At 33.4% G+C, this 15730-nt stretch overlaps 2 protein-coding genes across 2 annotated transcripts; both read right to left on the reverse strand.

The window, feature by feature from the left end:
* Positions 1 to 945: 945 nt before the first annotated feature.
* On the reverse strand, positions 946 to 4468 carry LOC128176766 (uncharacterized). The gene is made up of 3 exons (XM_052843296.1): positions 4350 to 4468; positions 3751 to 4019; positions 946 to 1358 (listed from the first exon to the last, which is right to left on the reverse strand). The coding sequence occupies exons 2-3, from the start codon at positions 4013 to 4015 to the stop codon at positions 946 to 948; spliced, it is 678 nt and encodes a 225-aa protein (XP_052699256.1). The 5' UTR covers positions 4016 to 4019; positions 4350 to 4468.
* Positions 4469 to 7212: 2744 nt separating this feature from the next.
* Positions 7213 to 13707, reverse strand: LOC128176764 (CD151 antigen-like). Its single transcript, XM_052843294.1, has 7 exons — positions 13548 to 13707; positions 10069 to 10305; positions 9520 to 9594; positions 8877 to 8984; positions 8516 to 8710; positions 8325 to 8408; positions 7213 to 8185 (listed from the first exon to the last, which is right to left on the reverse strand). The coding sequence occupies exons 1-7, from the start codon at positions 13605 to 13607 to the stop codon at positions 8120 to 8122; spliced, it is 825 nt and encodes a 274-aa protein (XP_052699254.1). The 5' UTR covers positions 13608 to 13707; the 3' UTR covers positions 7213 to 8119.
* Between the last annotated feature and the right edge of the window lie 2023 nt (positions 13708 to 15730).

The raw sequence follows: 15730 nt of genomic DNA on the forward strand, positions 1-15730 counted from the left end.
ATTTGCAATGTATACGTTTCCCTGTGCATTGTATATTTTTTTCATTTTTTGTATAAATTGCATTTGTATTGTATATTTTTTTCATTTGTATTGTTAAATACTTCTGAATCATTTATAATGGAACCTAATTAATTTTTATTGCATAATTCATTTACATTGTATTTTAAGGATTTTTTTATGCTGTCAATTATTTTATTGGTTCAACATTATCCTTTATCGAAATGGGAAATGCTATGGTTTCTGTATTACCGGAGATAATCCTTTTTAGTCTTAATTGTCAGGTTAATTTAAATAGAAACTAAAATGTTTTCAGTTGACCAATTTTAGTAGAAGTAAATGCTGTGAAAGGACCGAAAGGGTGTTTTTAACGATGTTTCATACATTAGACAATATTAGGAAAATAACAAATGTCCGGTAACTCTTGATGTGATACTGTCATTTTGCATTCAGGTTGAAATTTGATTGAGTCTTTATATATACAATTAGATAAACAAGCAGTGATTCAAACAATGATACGACTGGAATAGGAACAGGTAACAAGAGTTGCAATGTAAAAAAAGGAAACTATTACCCCCATGTAAATATGTGTAATGTGCAGCATGCAGAAAGGTATTTCATGGTTTTTAAAACTATTTAACTATTTAGTCCATTTAATAAAAAGTAACAATTTCCTTTGAAAAAAATAATCAAGACTGATAACATCGTATAAACCACTAAAAACATCTTGCCAGCACGCATTACCCAATTTGAATACTAATAAGAAAAAGATCAAACCAATAAGATCCTTCGTAACAGAACAATATGAACAATCTCAGAGAAACAATACAAATGAAAATTTATGCAACACAAATGGAACGCATAGATTACATGAATATCTCTCTCTCTCTCTCTCTCTCTCTCTCTCTCTCTCTCTCTCTCTCTCTCTATATATATATATAATATATTTTATGATAATGCGATAGTATAATCTTCAACCGGATCTGAATTTCTTCTACACCTCTCCATACGTTGCAGTCTTTTCTTTGATATAGCATATTGGGTTTTTAGCTCTAACTTTGAAAATTTCGATGATATATCTTTGTCCTCTTGTTCTATTTTGTGAAAAAACATTCTTTCATAAGAACTAGTAAATGTTTTTCCATTAAGAAGGTCAAAATCAACGTGTGCACAGAATTTTACAGCAGCCTCCAGAAATGTTGTCAAACCGTACTTGTCCCCGGCCAACATGTAGTCTAGCAGCATACTTACAGTTAGTCCCTTCTCTTGTTTACACATATCAATCATGCAGTTTTCACAGTCTGCTACCAGAGAGGACTGGTATTCGTGTGCTAAGGGCAAAACATGTAGTACATTCTCCGCTGGAAAAAACAAATTCTCAAGCTGATGCTATAATTATTTAAAAACACCTATCCTAAACATGTCCTTTCTTGCTTTAATACTCTAAATATAAAAACTCATTCAGAGTTCTATTGGAATTCAAAGTGATATTGTTTATGCCATTTATGTCACTCTTGGAAAGTTCTTATATGAGTTTCTACAAAGCTGATATGTTTTAAAATCATTTAAATTACGCTTTCTAAATAAATACATGTATCACATATTACACGTGCTATTTTTACTTCTGTTACGTTTTACGAATTTATAAACAAATCGGCCGTTTTCAATTTCTAGCACTTTATACGAAGTTGATAATGCCTAGAGATTAAATAATTCAGAATAATAATTTTAAGACTAGTTTATATTGAAAACTTTTACCGATGTAATGTTTAATCAGCATATTTCAGATCATCAATTATACCTACATTTACGTGTCATCTGTAAGATGACTAACCACATAGAATTAGTCACATGTTTTGTTGTTGACCAAATATGGTTTTTATTCCATATAATCCATATGGAATTTAATGATCACAAATAAATTATAAATAAGGTCAACTATAAGTCAATAATGCACACAGAATGATGTCATAATGCACAAGGGGATATCATTTCTACTGATAAAATGCACTCAAAATTATGTCATAATGCACTAGTGGGTATTATTTCTACTGATAAAATGCACTCAGAATGATGTCATAATGCACAAGGGAATATTATTTCTACTGATAAAATGTACACAGAATGATGTCATAATGCACAAGGGAATATTATTTCTAATGATAGAATTCACACAGAATGATGTCATAATGCACATGCGGATATTATTTCTACTGTTAAAATGCACATAGAATGATGTCATAATGCATTATTTCTACTGATAAAACGCACACAGAATGATGTCATAATGCACAAGCGAATATTATTTCTACTAATAAAATGAATGCACAAAGAATGATGTCATAATGCACAAGCGGATATTATTTCTACTGGTAAAATGCACACAGAATGATGTCATAATGCACAAGGGGGTATTATTTCTACTGAAAAATGCACGCAAAATGATGTCATGATGCACAAGCGGATATCATTTCTACTGATAAAATGCATATAGAATGATGTCATAATGCACAAGGGGGTATTATTTATATTGACTGCGTAATGAATATGCATGTTCTCACGTAACTACTGTTAACCAATGATTTCCTGTCAAAACAGCAGGAGGTAAGATACATGTATACTCATATATGATTTATATTTAGAAATTACATAAGTTTCTAAATGAAATTTAGTGACCCCACATAAAAAAATTTCTAATTTCATAGCAGAAAAATTCATTTAAAAGCAGTCGGTGTTTGAAAACCATTACGCGACATCAAAACTATGGTTTTGATTTCCCGCGACTTCTTGATACACAATGTTTAATTGCAATATCTAGGCAAAGATCAAAATATAAGAAATTTTTAGATGTTAAGAAAAAATGTTGCCTTTATTACTGTCTTCTTTTAGTTGAAACAGAAACCATTGCATTGAAACCAAAAATATAGAATGTTGAAATATATTTTTAAGATTTATTAAAAAAAAGAAAAGAGAAGTGATTATTGTTTTTACGTTAATTATTTAAGCAATACATACCAAAAAATGTTAAGTTTATGTGGAACAGCTAGAGATATTTTTTTAATTTTAAGTGGTCTAAGATTGAAAATAAAGGTTTATAAAGGTTTTGGATTGACGTGAACCGTTAAGAAAACTTTTTAAGGAAAGTTTGGTTTGTATGGAGGCGAGACAAAGGTTTATACAAGAAAATCATAAGTACTTTGAAAATTGTTTAACACTCATATGATGATTTTGAACTACAGCTGCAAGTATATTTGACATGTTAAGTAATTATCGTGTATCTTTACATTAACTTGAACCTGGAAGCTTCATAATATTCCTAGAAAAGACAGGTTCTGTAAATTATGCTCATTATCATAGTTGAATATGAATTTCATTTTTTTTCGTGTGTTCATTTTTCAAAAAGTCAGGAGACGCATTTAAATAAAATACTATTGTGAAACCCATCCGACTTTAAACTTATTCAATGGTTGTCAACAAAAAGAAGTGTCGAAGTGTTAGGGTTCAAAATTAAGACAGAAAATATCATCCTCAATATTTATCTTGTCAAATATTATTATTGTTCGTTATCCACTATTATTATTTCTTTGACAATCAAAATGAATTATTGTTCGTTATCCATTATTATAATTTCCTTGACAATCAAAATGCGCATATTTTGTGATTGTGTTATCGCTGAATACATATATGTTTATCGGACATGCATGTGTCAAATAATTTCCTTAGAAAGCATTTTAGGTAGGCAGTTTAAAATACCTGTAACAGTATGTTTCATGTTAGGATAGAAACATTTTAAGAATTCTGCAACATCTGCAGCTCTTTTTCCTTCTAATGTTATCTCAACTGCCGTGCTTTCCTTGAATTCACTGTTAAACATGGCATTAAATACAGGTGAATGCTCCGAGAGGACTGCTTTGTTGACATGGATCTTTTGATCTTCCACGACCAGAGTAACGTCGGTTTTTGGAAAACCGAGATCTGTTGCTAAACTGGTAACCCTCGTTTCCGCCATGTTTTGCATATGACTATAAAATATTAAGTTAAAAAAAACCCTTACATACTCGTTTTCCCTCATTCAAATTATTTCTATGCTTTGCAATCATTGTCTGACATTATTAACCATATAAAAATATTCCTGGTAAATTAAATCATTATAAAGCTGAGCTCAAAAAGAGTATCTCAATACGAGTTAATCATGACATACCCTCTTTTACTGTGTAAATTAGACAAAACAAAATCGTCGAGATAAATACGTATGGCTAATATGAATATAGTTGTGATATTTTTTTGTGTTAAATTATCCTTTGCCTTGAACAACATTAAACGTATCTAAAAGAAAGAAAATATATTCCTACCTTTCTCTTTACCATTGTGCAGTTGGAGAAATTGTACTAAATTATGTTCAATATTCACAAACAATCAGAGAAAATGTTGAATTCTGTCCAAACTGTTAACTTGTTAAAAGATTTAAAACGTGTCTTCAAAAGAAGACACCAGAATGAACTCATTATGAATAATCAATACAAACAATTAAACTACACCTGACTTAGTTTCAACTAATGACAACTAATACGAAACTACGTTCTTTTTAATTTAAATGTCTAATTGCATACTCATTGTCGGTAACCACAGGCGTTCAATATCTTCTTTTCCTGTGACTAACGAGACCAGTTTAACAGTTAACATGATTTTGTGTACTAGACATTATTTGTCCTTTTTTCTTTAGTTTTCATTTTTCATGCAGGTCGATTCTTTCTTAATTAATTGACTTGTTTTTTAGAGAAAGGTGGTGTTGATCTGGACCAAAGAGCTGTCATAGGTATTTATCTTTTGGTAGATTCCAGAAAGCCCGATGATTTATTCACAAATTCATCAGATTAATTACTAGTATTCCTCTTCTGCAAGATATGTCTAATTTTGACTGTATTTATAACAGTGATGAATGTCACTTAAACTTCAAAAAGGTGCTTAACTTTTCACTATTTCTTGTAAAAACTATTTTATTCTATGGCCGGGTGTATGATGGAGGGAATTAACAGGTACATATAGTCATTAGTTGATAACGAAAATCCAGTTTGCCAGTAAAATGTTGGGCATAAAAATAACTCTCAAATTGATTACTCAAAATTTTGATTATTTAAACTCTTGTTAAATTCAATCTTTTTGAATAACTTTGACAACTAGTAGATGATTTAATTGATTCGCTACTTATTTCAGTTTAACAGTTTAACATCGAGGTACATGTAACAGTGAGTCATCAAATGATTTATGTGACATTGTGGTACAATACATGTTAATATTTTTTAATTCAGGGGTTAATTGTCATGTAATTGTCATGTTGAAATTTTTAAAGTTACTGGGTGGCTGTAAATACAAAATTAGCATGTTGTCATATTGTAAATTTTGTATTTACAAACCCAGTAAATTCAAAATTTAAAACATGACATCATTATTGTTATTTTTTTCGTCTAGTATGGATGTAGCCTTACACAAGGGGAGATAATAAGAGATATTACAAATTGGTGTTACTAAAAATCTAATACTTAAGAACCATTGACTAGGTCAATACCAAACGTACACAGATTAAGATGAGGATATGCTGTACATTCAAAATTGATGCTGTACATTCAAAATTGTTGAAGTCATCAACCTGCGGCAAAGGGTGTGGTTCTGTAGATTTTGCTCGACAGTAGTTTAATAACACGTACTTAGGTTTACAAAAAGCATGACACCATACATGTACTTTTATCATTTGGGGTACACAACAGAGACATGAATACAATACAATTTTGCAAGTTAACAAAGAGAAAATAAATAAACAATTCAACTGGAATGTTTTATTGCAATAACTTTGGTTTATATAATTAAAGCTGTAATGAAATAAAAACATATTTCGTATTCAAACCACTTTTGAACACTAGTAATAGGTGAAAAATATCAAGACTTTTTTTTTAATGATTCGTTCCTCAATTGTATAATATAGGTCTACTGTCAGCCAATTTCCAATTAAAAAAAACAAAAGGGGGCAACCTTGCGTCATATGCAGATCTTTTGATGAATAGGAATTCATGTTAAATGAAACACGTAGCTAATGAATATACATCTATGTATGAATACAAATACATGACAAATATGGCAAAAACAATTATTGTGAATGAAAAGCAAAACATCTATATCCCCAATTTGAGTATTTTCTCCAATAATTGTGCAATAAATGTGCACTCTGCAACATACTAGTAATCCAGAAATACACAATTTACGTATCTGGACTTGATTACCATACTCTCTTGTCATTACATTGGGCGATAAATTGTTCTTTTTTGCAGACAATCTACTTTTTACTTTTCACTTAGAATTCCTACAGACATTTACACCATTTTATCACCCTCCTCAACGTTTCTGCAGACAGTTATGGCGAAAACAATACAAAGAATCTGTAAAGAATAAAAAGTTAAATCAATGAAATCGAAAATATTGATTAAAATACATTTATACTAATAAGGCAATCTCTAAAAATTGTGATACACGGTATACATCAAAATCATTGTTAAACAATCTTTTAAAGCATGCATCAATACCTCAAATATTGCCACGACCACGCCAATTCCTATGATGCTGTATTTGTTGACGAAGTCTTCAATGACTCTCAAATTTCACATGATCATTTGAAATGCATTCCTAAAGCATTGTATATAATAAAAAGAGAAAAATAGAATTTGACCAAAATCGTGACCATGCCCCTTTAAGTTGTTTAATTTTTCTACAATTCATGACAACACTCCTATTTGTCTCTTCTTTTAATTTTATTTCCAATCCTTAATTATTATTTTTTTTGGCTCCTTGTTTGACAATCGAATAGACTAAAGAATCTAATGCTTTATCTTTAATTTTTTGTTCCACTTTGATCTCGGCGAGGTCTCTTTGAATGAGGCATATCCAAAACACCCTGTTGTCTTCTTTTAGTTCTTTTCTGGAGTTATATTATTGACACCTGTTTATTTAATCTTTTAAGCGTTAGCTTTTGTTTGTAGCAAGGACAATTTTTCACAAAATCATCCAAAGTCCATAAATAGGTCCAGATGCACCATTCATGCAAGTTTGGTAAAGATAGGACAAATGATAACTTAGATACATGACCTGCTTCAAAAACTAAATCTGAACACCGACGCCGACTTCGTCTCGGTGAGCTAAAACAAAAATCAACAATCCAACTAAATATCAGTATACAGAATGTTTTATTGCAATAAGTTTGGTTTATACAATTAAAGCTATGATGAAAAAAACCCCAACATAATTCGCATTCAAATAAATGTTGAATAATAAATGAAAAAAATATGAATACTGTTTTTGAATGATTCGTATCCTCGATCGTATAATATACATGAAGGTCTGCTGTCGGCCACTTCCCCAATAGAAAACTAAAGGGGCAACCAGACGTCATATGCAGATCTTTGATGAATATTCATTCGTTACATGAAACTGGTGAGCTAATGAATATATGTACATATATGTAGGTATGAATACAATTTCACAACAAAACACTTATTGTGAACTAAAGCTTAGCCTAGCAATATTTACCCCCAAATTGAATGTAATATATATTTTGAACAGATGAACAATGATTTTAAAAAACAGTAGCTGCACTGTATCAGATCTGTCAATAACGTTAAATAATCCATGTTTTTCGGTCCACGAAGTACATTGTGTTTCACTCCGATATTATACAGTATACAATGTCCGTTGGTTTAAAGTAATGCTTAAATGCACAATACTGTGGTTTCATTAATATTCAAGGGTATCAAATTGGATAAAGTGAAAATCACAGTTTCAAAGCTATGTAAATTCGTGGCCAATGACCCCATCAATACAAAATGTTAATAGAAATTGCATTTCAATAAACATTTAATTTCATGGATCAACTTAAAAACGAAATCCTCGAAAATTGGTATTCAACGAATATTGATGAAACCACAGTATGCATCATACTAGTAAAACAGAGTTACACAGATTGATTAATACATCTGGGCTTGATAGCCATAATCTCTGGCAATTATATAAGTTGATAAATTGTTCTTTTCTACTGACACTCTACTGTCTACTTTTCACTTTGAATTCCTACAGACTTCTACACCATTTTATCACCCTCCTCAACATTTCTGCAGACAATTATGGCGAAAACAATACAAAGAATCTGCAAAGAATAAAAAGTTATATCAGTGAAATTGAAAATATTAATTGAAATACATGTACTAATAAGGCAATCTCTAATTCTGATCCACGGTATAAAGCATATTCATTGTAAAACAATCTTTTACAGCATGTATAAATACCTCAAATATTGCCACCACAACGCCAATTCCTATGAAAATGTTGCTATATTTGTTGATGAAGTCTTCAATGGCAGAATAGCACCCCTTAAAAACAAAACCCCAAAGGTATATACAATTACAGTATATCATCATAGTATTATAACGTATCTAATTGATCTCTCTCTCTCTCTCTCTCTCTCTCTCTCTCTCACCTTATTCATGTTGTTGTCAGCGTCTGTAGGGTTTGTGGCACATGTTGTGGCTGCTGGATACTGAATATCCGGAAATTCTCCCTTGACGTCTTTACAACAGCTGAGGGGGGTCTTCAGAGTTTGTCCATTGTAAGTTTTATTCCAGTGTGTTGCGTTCATAAAGTCCATGTAGTTGTCAACTCCACAACAATCGAACTGAGGACAGAAAAATTCTTTCTTTCATTATTGTATTTAACATTGTGTGAAAAGATTATCAATATTTGCTATAATAAATACGTGTCTCATGTACAGAAACTTTGATAAAGTTAATTTATTTTTTGGAAAAAATAAGGATGCCGACAAAAGTCATTTGTTATCATACCTCGATCAGGAGGCTATTCCAGGCGAGCGAAACTGGTTCCTGCGACAGGTCCCCTTTGTAAAAGTCAGCAATGGATTTCTTCATCCCCTTCTTTACCACAGAGTCAACCTAAAAAAAAAAATTAAAGGCCCCTTTTGTATATTGCTTACTTTATTTTATAGGAATGAATCAATTTCAATTAAACCCACACTTTTTTCATTTCCTACGTAAATATTATCTCTTTTCGGGTAAAGAATGATTTACAGAGATTTTAATAATGATTTAGCTTTAATCTGCTCATAAAAGCCCAATTTTATCTTTTTGTCAAATATCAACTTGCATCCATTATTTAGATGACTTCGTTTAATCACGTTTAGCATACATGCGATTAACGTTTTAAAATCTTATTAGTTTATCAAACGTTAAAATGTCATTTCTTTTAATTGCGAGAATTTAGCCTGGGAACGGTCGCTTAGACTTAATGATCTTGTTAAAATAGTTATCAGCATCCATTTGATATACACTAAATAAAATTCCAATGTTCTTCCATATTTTTGTAGTAAAACAGACAATTGTCTTATTATTTTGTAATAATATTTGTAATAAACTAAAAGAAATTACGGTATCTATACCTGCTATACATAGAGAACCCATGGGTACTTACATCTTTCTTCATCAAAGCTGCCAACACAACTCCCGCAATTTCAGCAATGAGAACCAAGAATACGATGATTGCATACTGTACAGAGTAAAAAACATATCATTATACCTTAAACGTAATACAAGAAAATACAAGAAAAGATCGATCTATAAACGTTCACTAATATATATGTCGATTTCCAAAATAAGATGTAGAAGGTTAATAAATATGCAAAACCGAATTTTACATCATCCTTTCGTGTAAATTAACTGAATCTGATTGGTGGAGAAATAACGTTGTGGAAATTGTTATCCCTTACTTTCAATCATTGACTCCAACTTAGCCTCGGTCAACAATGGGATGACAGTTTCCAATGTTACACTATCATGCATGCAATATTTATGTATCACAATTTAATTATACATACATGTATATTATGATATAAATGGTCGCCCATCTGTCCAGTCTGATAAAGATTAGTTTCAACTTATTATGATTTGTAATGTCGAAATTATAGCCAATTCGTCCGTCTTTCTGTCTATCTCTTCGAACAGTAAAGTACAACACACTTACGATGACAAGGAACACCCGCCATCCACAGCATGCGCCGAAACATCCCAGGACCCCCACAATCAGGATCACCACCCCTACGATGATGAAGACGATGGCCGAGGAGCTGAGGAGCTCGTCCAGGTTGTAGTCGGCGCTGTCTAACTTGATGACCTTGAAGAGTTCCTTAGCATACTTCGTCACCAGGTCCTCCTTGAATTTCACCAAACACCCGATAACGAGGAGAGCAAAGCCCAAAATCTGTAACGCAAGATTTTTTTTCAGAGTATGATTCATATCAAAAATATTTTGTGCACACCCTGCATGTTCGCGGAGGAAAATGTAGATTAAACAATTTCTCTGTGTATCAATTTGACACGTCTATATGAAATTTGGTTATATACAATGTATACATTTTTGCTAGTCGTGGGAGGGGGATGGGTGTTTAAGTGTTGCTTGGTCCATGGGTTGTTGATTCAATCAATACAATTTCTTCGTGTGTTAACATTATACTAGATACCGAAAATGGAAGAATGACATTTTGGCAACTTCCACCTTAAATAGAATCTCCTTTGTTATGGCCGGTCCAGTTTTCTGCTAAAATTATTCACTGATTTTGGCAGCTGTATTTATTCTTTTGTCAAGATCCCTCTATTAACTTATAAAAAAAGGTTTTCTACTTGAAGTGTACATGTTTTGATACTGGAAAATATACGGTTTTCCTCTAGTTGAGTATTTAAATCATTTTGATTTATGATGTATATAAAAAATTAAATTGGCAAGCACAGAACTGTAGGCCCTATATACGTTTATGATGGTGCATGCCTATACAAATCTGCAGTACACCACAACACTCCGTGATGTGCAAGAAAAGGTCCAATTTCAAAGGCAACAGCAATCATTGTATAGTAGAAAAAATGTGACGTGGTCATTATTGCGTAATTGTATCAACCAGGGCATGACCTTCCACATAGAATACGATGTTTTTATACATAATATGCATCTACAAGCCGGTGTATTATGCTCTCTATCGTTTATTTTATGTTGCTGCACCACCTGGTACATGTGGTGGTGTGTAACCTCGTCCTTGGCGTGACAGCTAGCCACAGGGACCGCGGTTAGTGGACACATGCGTGTGTGTGCTAAAGTTTGCCATCTCATTTGCCAATGTCCATCATGCAAGAGAGAGAGAGAGAGAGAGAGAGAGAGAGAGAGAGAGAGAGAGAGAGAGAGAGAGAGAGAGTTATCCTATTGGCCCATTACGGCATGATCGTATGGTATTTCCGTCTATCTAAAATCAATATGATCGCATCATCTTTGTTCTTGCTGCAGTTTTCCATAAAAACATAAAATTTGTGATAGCGCAACTTTCGGGGTACATGGTGACATATCAATTAGTGGATAATTACTTTACAAATCCTTCCATTGCTTTCATTTTAATTAAAGCATCTACACCTATTTCCAGATCGATATATCTTGCCTTGATAGATTTATGCATACAAAAAATGTTGAAGTCATGTATAATTGATATACATGGCAAATAAACAGCAGATGCGAACTTTAAAGATCGATAACATGGAAATTCATCACTAGAAACTGGGTAACTTGAGAAAAGGTTTAATTGTTCAGTCTCAATTTAAAAATAAATCCGCATTCCTCCTCCCACAAGTGAGCGTGACGTCTTAAGACGGGTATTGAGAAATATATTAAAAATACCGGTAAATGATATAATATATATTACTGAATACCAGGGTGGGGTTAAGTTTTGCATAAGAAGCGTAAAACGCTGTTTTCCTTCATTCAACGATTAGAGATGTTAATTGAAAAGTTCCTTAAAATTGCTTATTTGGAAATGTAAGTACACATTCGGGATGCATGATATTTTTTTAACCAAACAAGAACTGTGCTGTTCCTGTAACATTTGGTAGTCATGTGGCAGTTCATTAAACGTCAGCAACTTTCGTTTCGGTATTTGTATGGTGGGCGGCTTACGTTGATAGTTTGTGATCCAAACACGCAAACTAAAGCTTGCCTTTTGTTATCAGGGTGGTCCACCGAAAGAGTCTAGAGATAGTAAACACTGAATGAACAGCATTTACTTGACAGACTCTGTCTTGTTGATTAGTACACCCAATCATGTGTGATGTTACAGGCCAGTTGTGGCATTATTCAGCACTATAGAATATAGATATTTATCAGAGATATACCAAGTCTAATTCTACTAGCATATTTTACAAATTTACATGAATATTTGTAAACCTTTGAAACTAAAACTATTTACTGAGTAAAATTACATATACATGTAGCTGGTTTGTAAATTTCATTGATCTGTAAATGTATGTGTGTAAAGATTTCATTGATCAATACAGGTATGTGTGTAAATATTATGTTATGTATATCAATAATCGTACTGTATGATATATTTGTATAGAGAGAGGTAACAAGTTTCAGAATTTGTGCCAAATCCCAAAAGTAAATTTGTACAATAAAAATGTGTTTCAATAAAATCAATTACATGTACTTCCCTGGTTATATCAGAAAAAAACATGCTATATTCCGTGTTAATAAATGTTTTCCTTATGTATTTATTTAAATATTATGATATGATAAAAACGGGTACGTAGATTCGTTGAAAAGCAGACAGGAGAGTGGAGTTGAAATATCTAAGATGTTGAGGACTAAATACTCGGCATTCCTCCGCTGTCAGTTGTTCCTGTCGTTACATTAATGTGGTACGACTGAAAGGTCATCTACAATGGATACAACCGACATCCGGGGAGAGAGAGAGAGAGAGAGAGAGAGAGAGAGAGAGAGAGTTTAATCAGCTGGTACACGTTTATTTGATTGATGCCGAACAAAAAACATTTGATAAGGGGGTTGTCGCAAAGATCTGTATGAGTAACGTGTTTTACCTCGTATAAAATAATAAGATAATAGAAATCGTTTGCCTTGAGGGAATGTCACAAATGCGTGGCTGTAAAACTGCATCGGTTTTATTAGCTTACGTGAATTAAGGGCTTACAATGCGTATAGGAATGTGCTCAAGGGAAAAGGAGATTGCTTCATTTTTTAAATATTCATAATTAGGGAGACAAAAATTAAAAACCACGTTTGGCGTTAATCTGCGCGTTGATTTTTAAATTGCTCGACAATCCCCTTGTTGACAGAAACAGGTTTCGAAATACCAATAGACTAAATATTTGATCAAGCGGAGCGCTCTTTAAATAAATTTACGGGTGTGTCAATAATTCCAATCAATTTTTACTCAATCTCATTATGGTTTATATCATCATTAACATTGTTGTTTCTTTAAATTCTTTATTCAAAAGTTATGATAGCAGTTGTTTCTCTGTGCAGATTAAAAATGGCGCCTTATCCTGTTATCACTTATAAGTGAATAGAAATCGATCAGCGGTGGGGTAAACTGGTAAAATGAATACGCTAAATCTGTTAGATCAAGTATGTTTTTCTGGAGAATGGAGAATATTAAGTGATCCCCTTACCGTAAATAAGGTATTCACAATGACGAGGAAAACTCTCCCAATGGCTGATCCACAACCCATATTGGAACGATGGTTTGTTTTGTTTTGGTCAGATCACGCTTCTTTTTACCTGTATTTGTAGCTTACAGGTAAACCTCACATGAATACCTGCATACGTCACAAATTGGACACGCCTCCTACTATATTTAGACACGCTTTCGCTCAATACTGAATGAGTAATAATCATGATATTGTACAAAAAGGGGTTTTGCACAATAACAAGTTTTAGTCACGTAAATAAGGTGTGTAGTTACATAGTTCTGAATTCCATTTATTCTTCATCTTTTTTTTTTTTACAATTACACTGTACTATAAAAAACTCCATTAATTTAAAACACATATCATCTCCAGTAGTGACAAATGAAGTCAAACAAGTTTACAAACATTGTATGAATATATTAGTCACGAAGGTTTGTATAGGAGTGTATAATTGTATAGCTGTATAAAAAAACTATTTATATTCAGTATACATGTTATACACAAGTCCATAACATGGCATGATATATTATTATTTACAACCCCTCGAGATATGGAATCAATAGATCCTAAAATGTCGTCATTACAGCCGTTCAGTGAAAAACTTACTTGTACCACAGATTAAAACTTCATCAATTAATCTAAACTGTTTTGCTCATTTCTTTTTCCCCTTAGCGCCATGCAATCCATATTCTGTTTCAAAGAACAAGTGCACTTAAGCTATAGAGAATGGGCCCTTTTTCAGAAAATATCAACAAATTGCTTTTTTCTCTTAATAGTTAAGCACTGCTGGATACTTCTGATATATATGTACGAAATGAGGATACAGTTTAAAAAATTGAGGATTTTTATATGCCTATAAATAATCCAATTCCGGAAAAATCGAACCGAACCTACTTGAATTGTGTTTATTTATAATATCAGAGGGAGGAGACATTTAAATCAACATTGCTTTGTTGGTGGATCGATTGGCGCGTTTGCTGAATTATACTTTATAAATGCATTATTTTACGTCTGAAAAAAAAAGTTGCATATTACCATAGTGACCAAACAAACATCCCTGACCATACAAAGATAATTAAGTTGTTCCGATGGGGCCACTTCGACCTTCGCACTTTCGGCTTTAGGTCGAGGTGCGTGAGTGCGAAGTTGCGAAGGCGAAAGTGCGAAGGTGCGACGGCGAAGGAGCGAATGTGCGAAGATGCGACGGCGAAGCGCGAAGATGCGAAGGCGAAAGTGCGAAGTTGCGAAGGCGAAGAAGTATGGTGTTCCGATGGGGCCACTTCGACCATCGCACTTTCGCCTTTCGGTCGAGGCGCGAGAGTGCGAAGTTGCGAAGGCGAAAGTGCGAGAGTGCGACGGCGAAGGAGCGAAAGTGCGAAGATGCGACGGCGAAGCGCGAAGTTGCGACGGCGAGAGTGCGAAGGTGCGAAGGCGAAGGAGCGATACTACTATCGCACTCTCGCCGTCGCAACTTCGCACTCTCGCCGTCGCAACTTCGCACTCTCGCCTTCGCCTTTACTGTTTGTAGAGCTCTCTATCGTTTAAAGATAATTTTAACCATAAAAAATGGCGTCTCCGGCAGAAGACCAGCTTCTGAGAAAATATTTCCAACAAGGACTGTCATATATTGAAATCCAGATGTTGATGTATTTAAACCACGGTATTGAATTAAGGTAAGCAGACTATTAGGTGACAGAAATAAAGATATGGAGTACATAATGACTAGGAAGACAATGTTCTAATTATAGTCAGCACTAGCATCTCGTAAATATTCAATAACTGTGAATAATGTCTGACACGGAAGTATATCCACAGGCACCTGAATTTTTATTAATCAGTTGCTCAATGAGCCAAATATAAAAAAAAAAAATCTACCCTACTATATATAAATACTCAAGATTTGCATGAATTGTAGATGATAGCATTACCAATTCTTTTAGGAGGAAATGTATAGTGAGATACGTGTATGTATATCATATTTGAACTCAATGCTACACGCAACTGGATCTGATTTATCGCATCTTCGCGCTTCGCCTTCGCAACTTCGCACTCTCGCATCTTCGACCTAAAGGCGAAAGTGCGAAGGTCGAAGTGGCCCCATCGGAACACCATAACTTCGCCTTCGCACCTTCGCACTTTCGCCTTCGCATCTTCGCGCTTCGCCG

Source organism: Crassostrea angulata, chromosome 3 (assembly GCF_025612915.1).
Source record: "Crassostrea angulata isolate pt1a10 chromosome 3, ASM2561291v2, whole genome shotgun sequence".
Lineage (NCBI taxonomy): Eukaryota > Metazoa > Mollusca > Bivalvia > Ostreida > Ostreidae > Magallana > Magallana angulata.

Coding starts and splice junctions, on each gene's coding strand:
- LOC128176766 (XM_052843296.1), bottom strand. CDS start 4,015: ATGCAAAACATGGCGGAAACGAGGGTTACCAGTTTAGCAACAGATCTC. Junction 1,359..3,750: donor CATGAAACATACTGTTACAG/GTATTTTAAACT, acceptor TGTTTTTTCCAG/CGGAGAATGTACTACATGTT.
- LOC128176764 (XM_052843294.1), bottom strand. CDS start 13,607: ATGGGTTGTGGATCAGCCATTGGGAGAGTTTTCCTCGTCATTGTGAAT. Junction 9,595..10,068: donor GGCGGGTGTTCCTTGTCATC/GTAAGTGTGTTG, acceptor TACTCTGTACAG/TATGCAATCATCGTATTCTT. Junction 8,186..8,324: donor TTGTGGTGGCAATATTTGAG/GTATTTATACAT, acceptor TATTCTTTGCAG/ATTCTTTGTATTGTTTTCGC.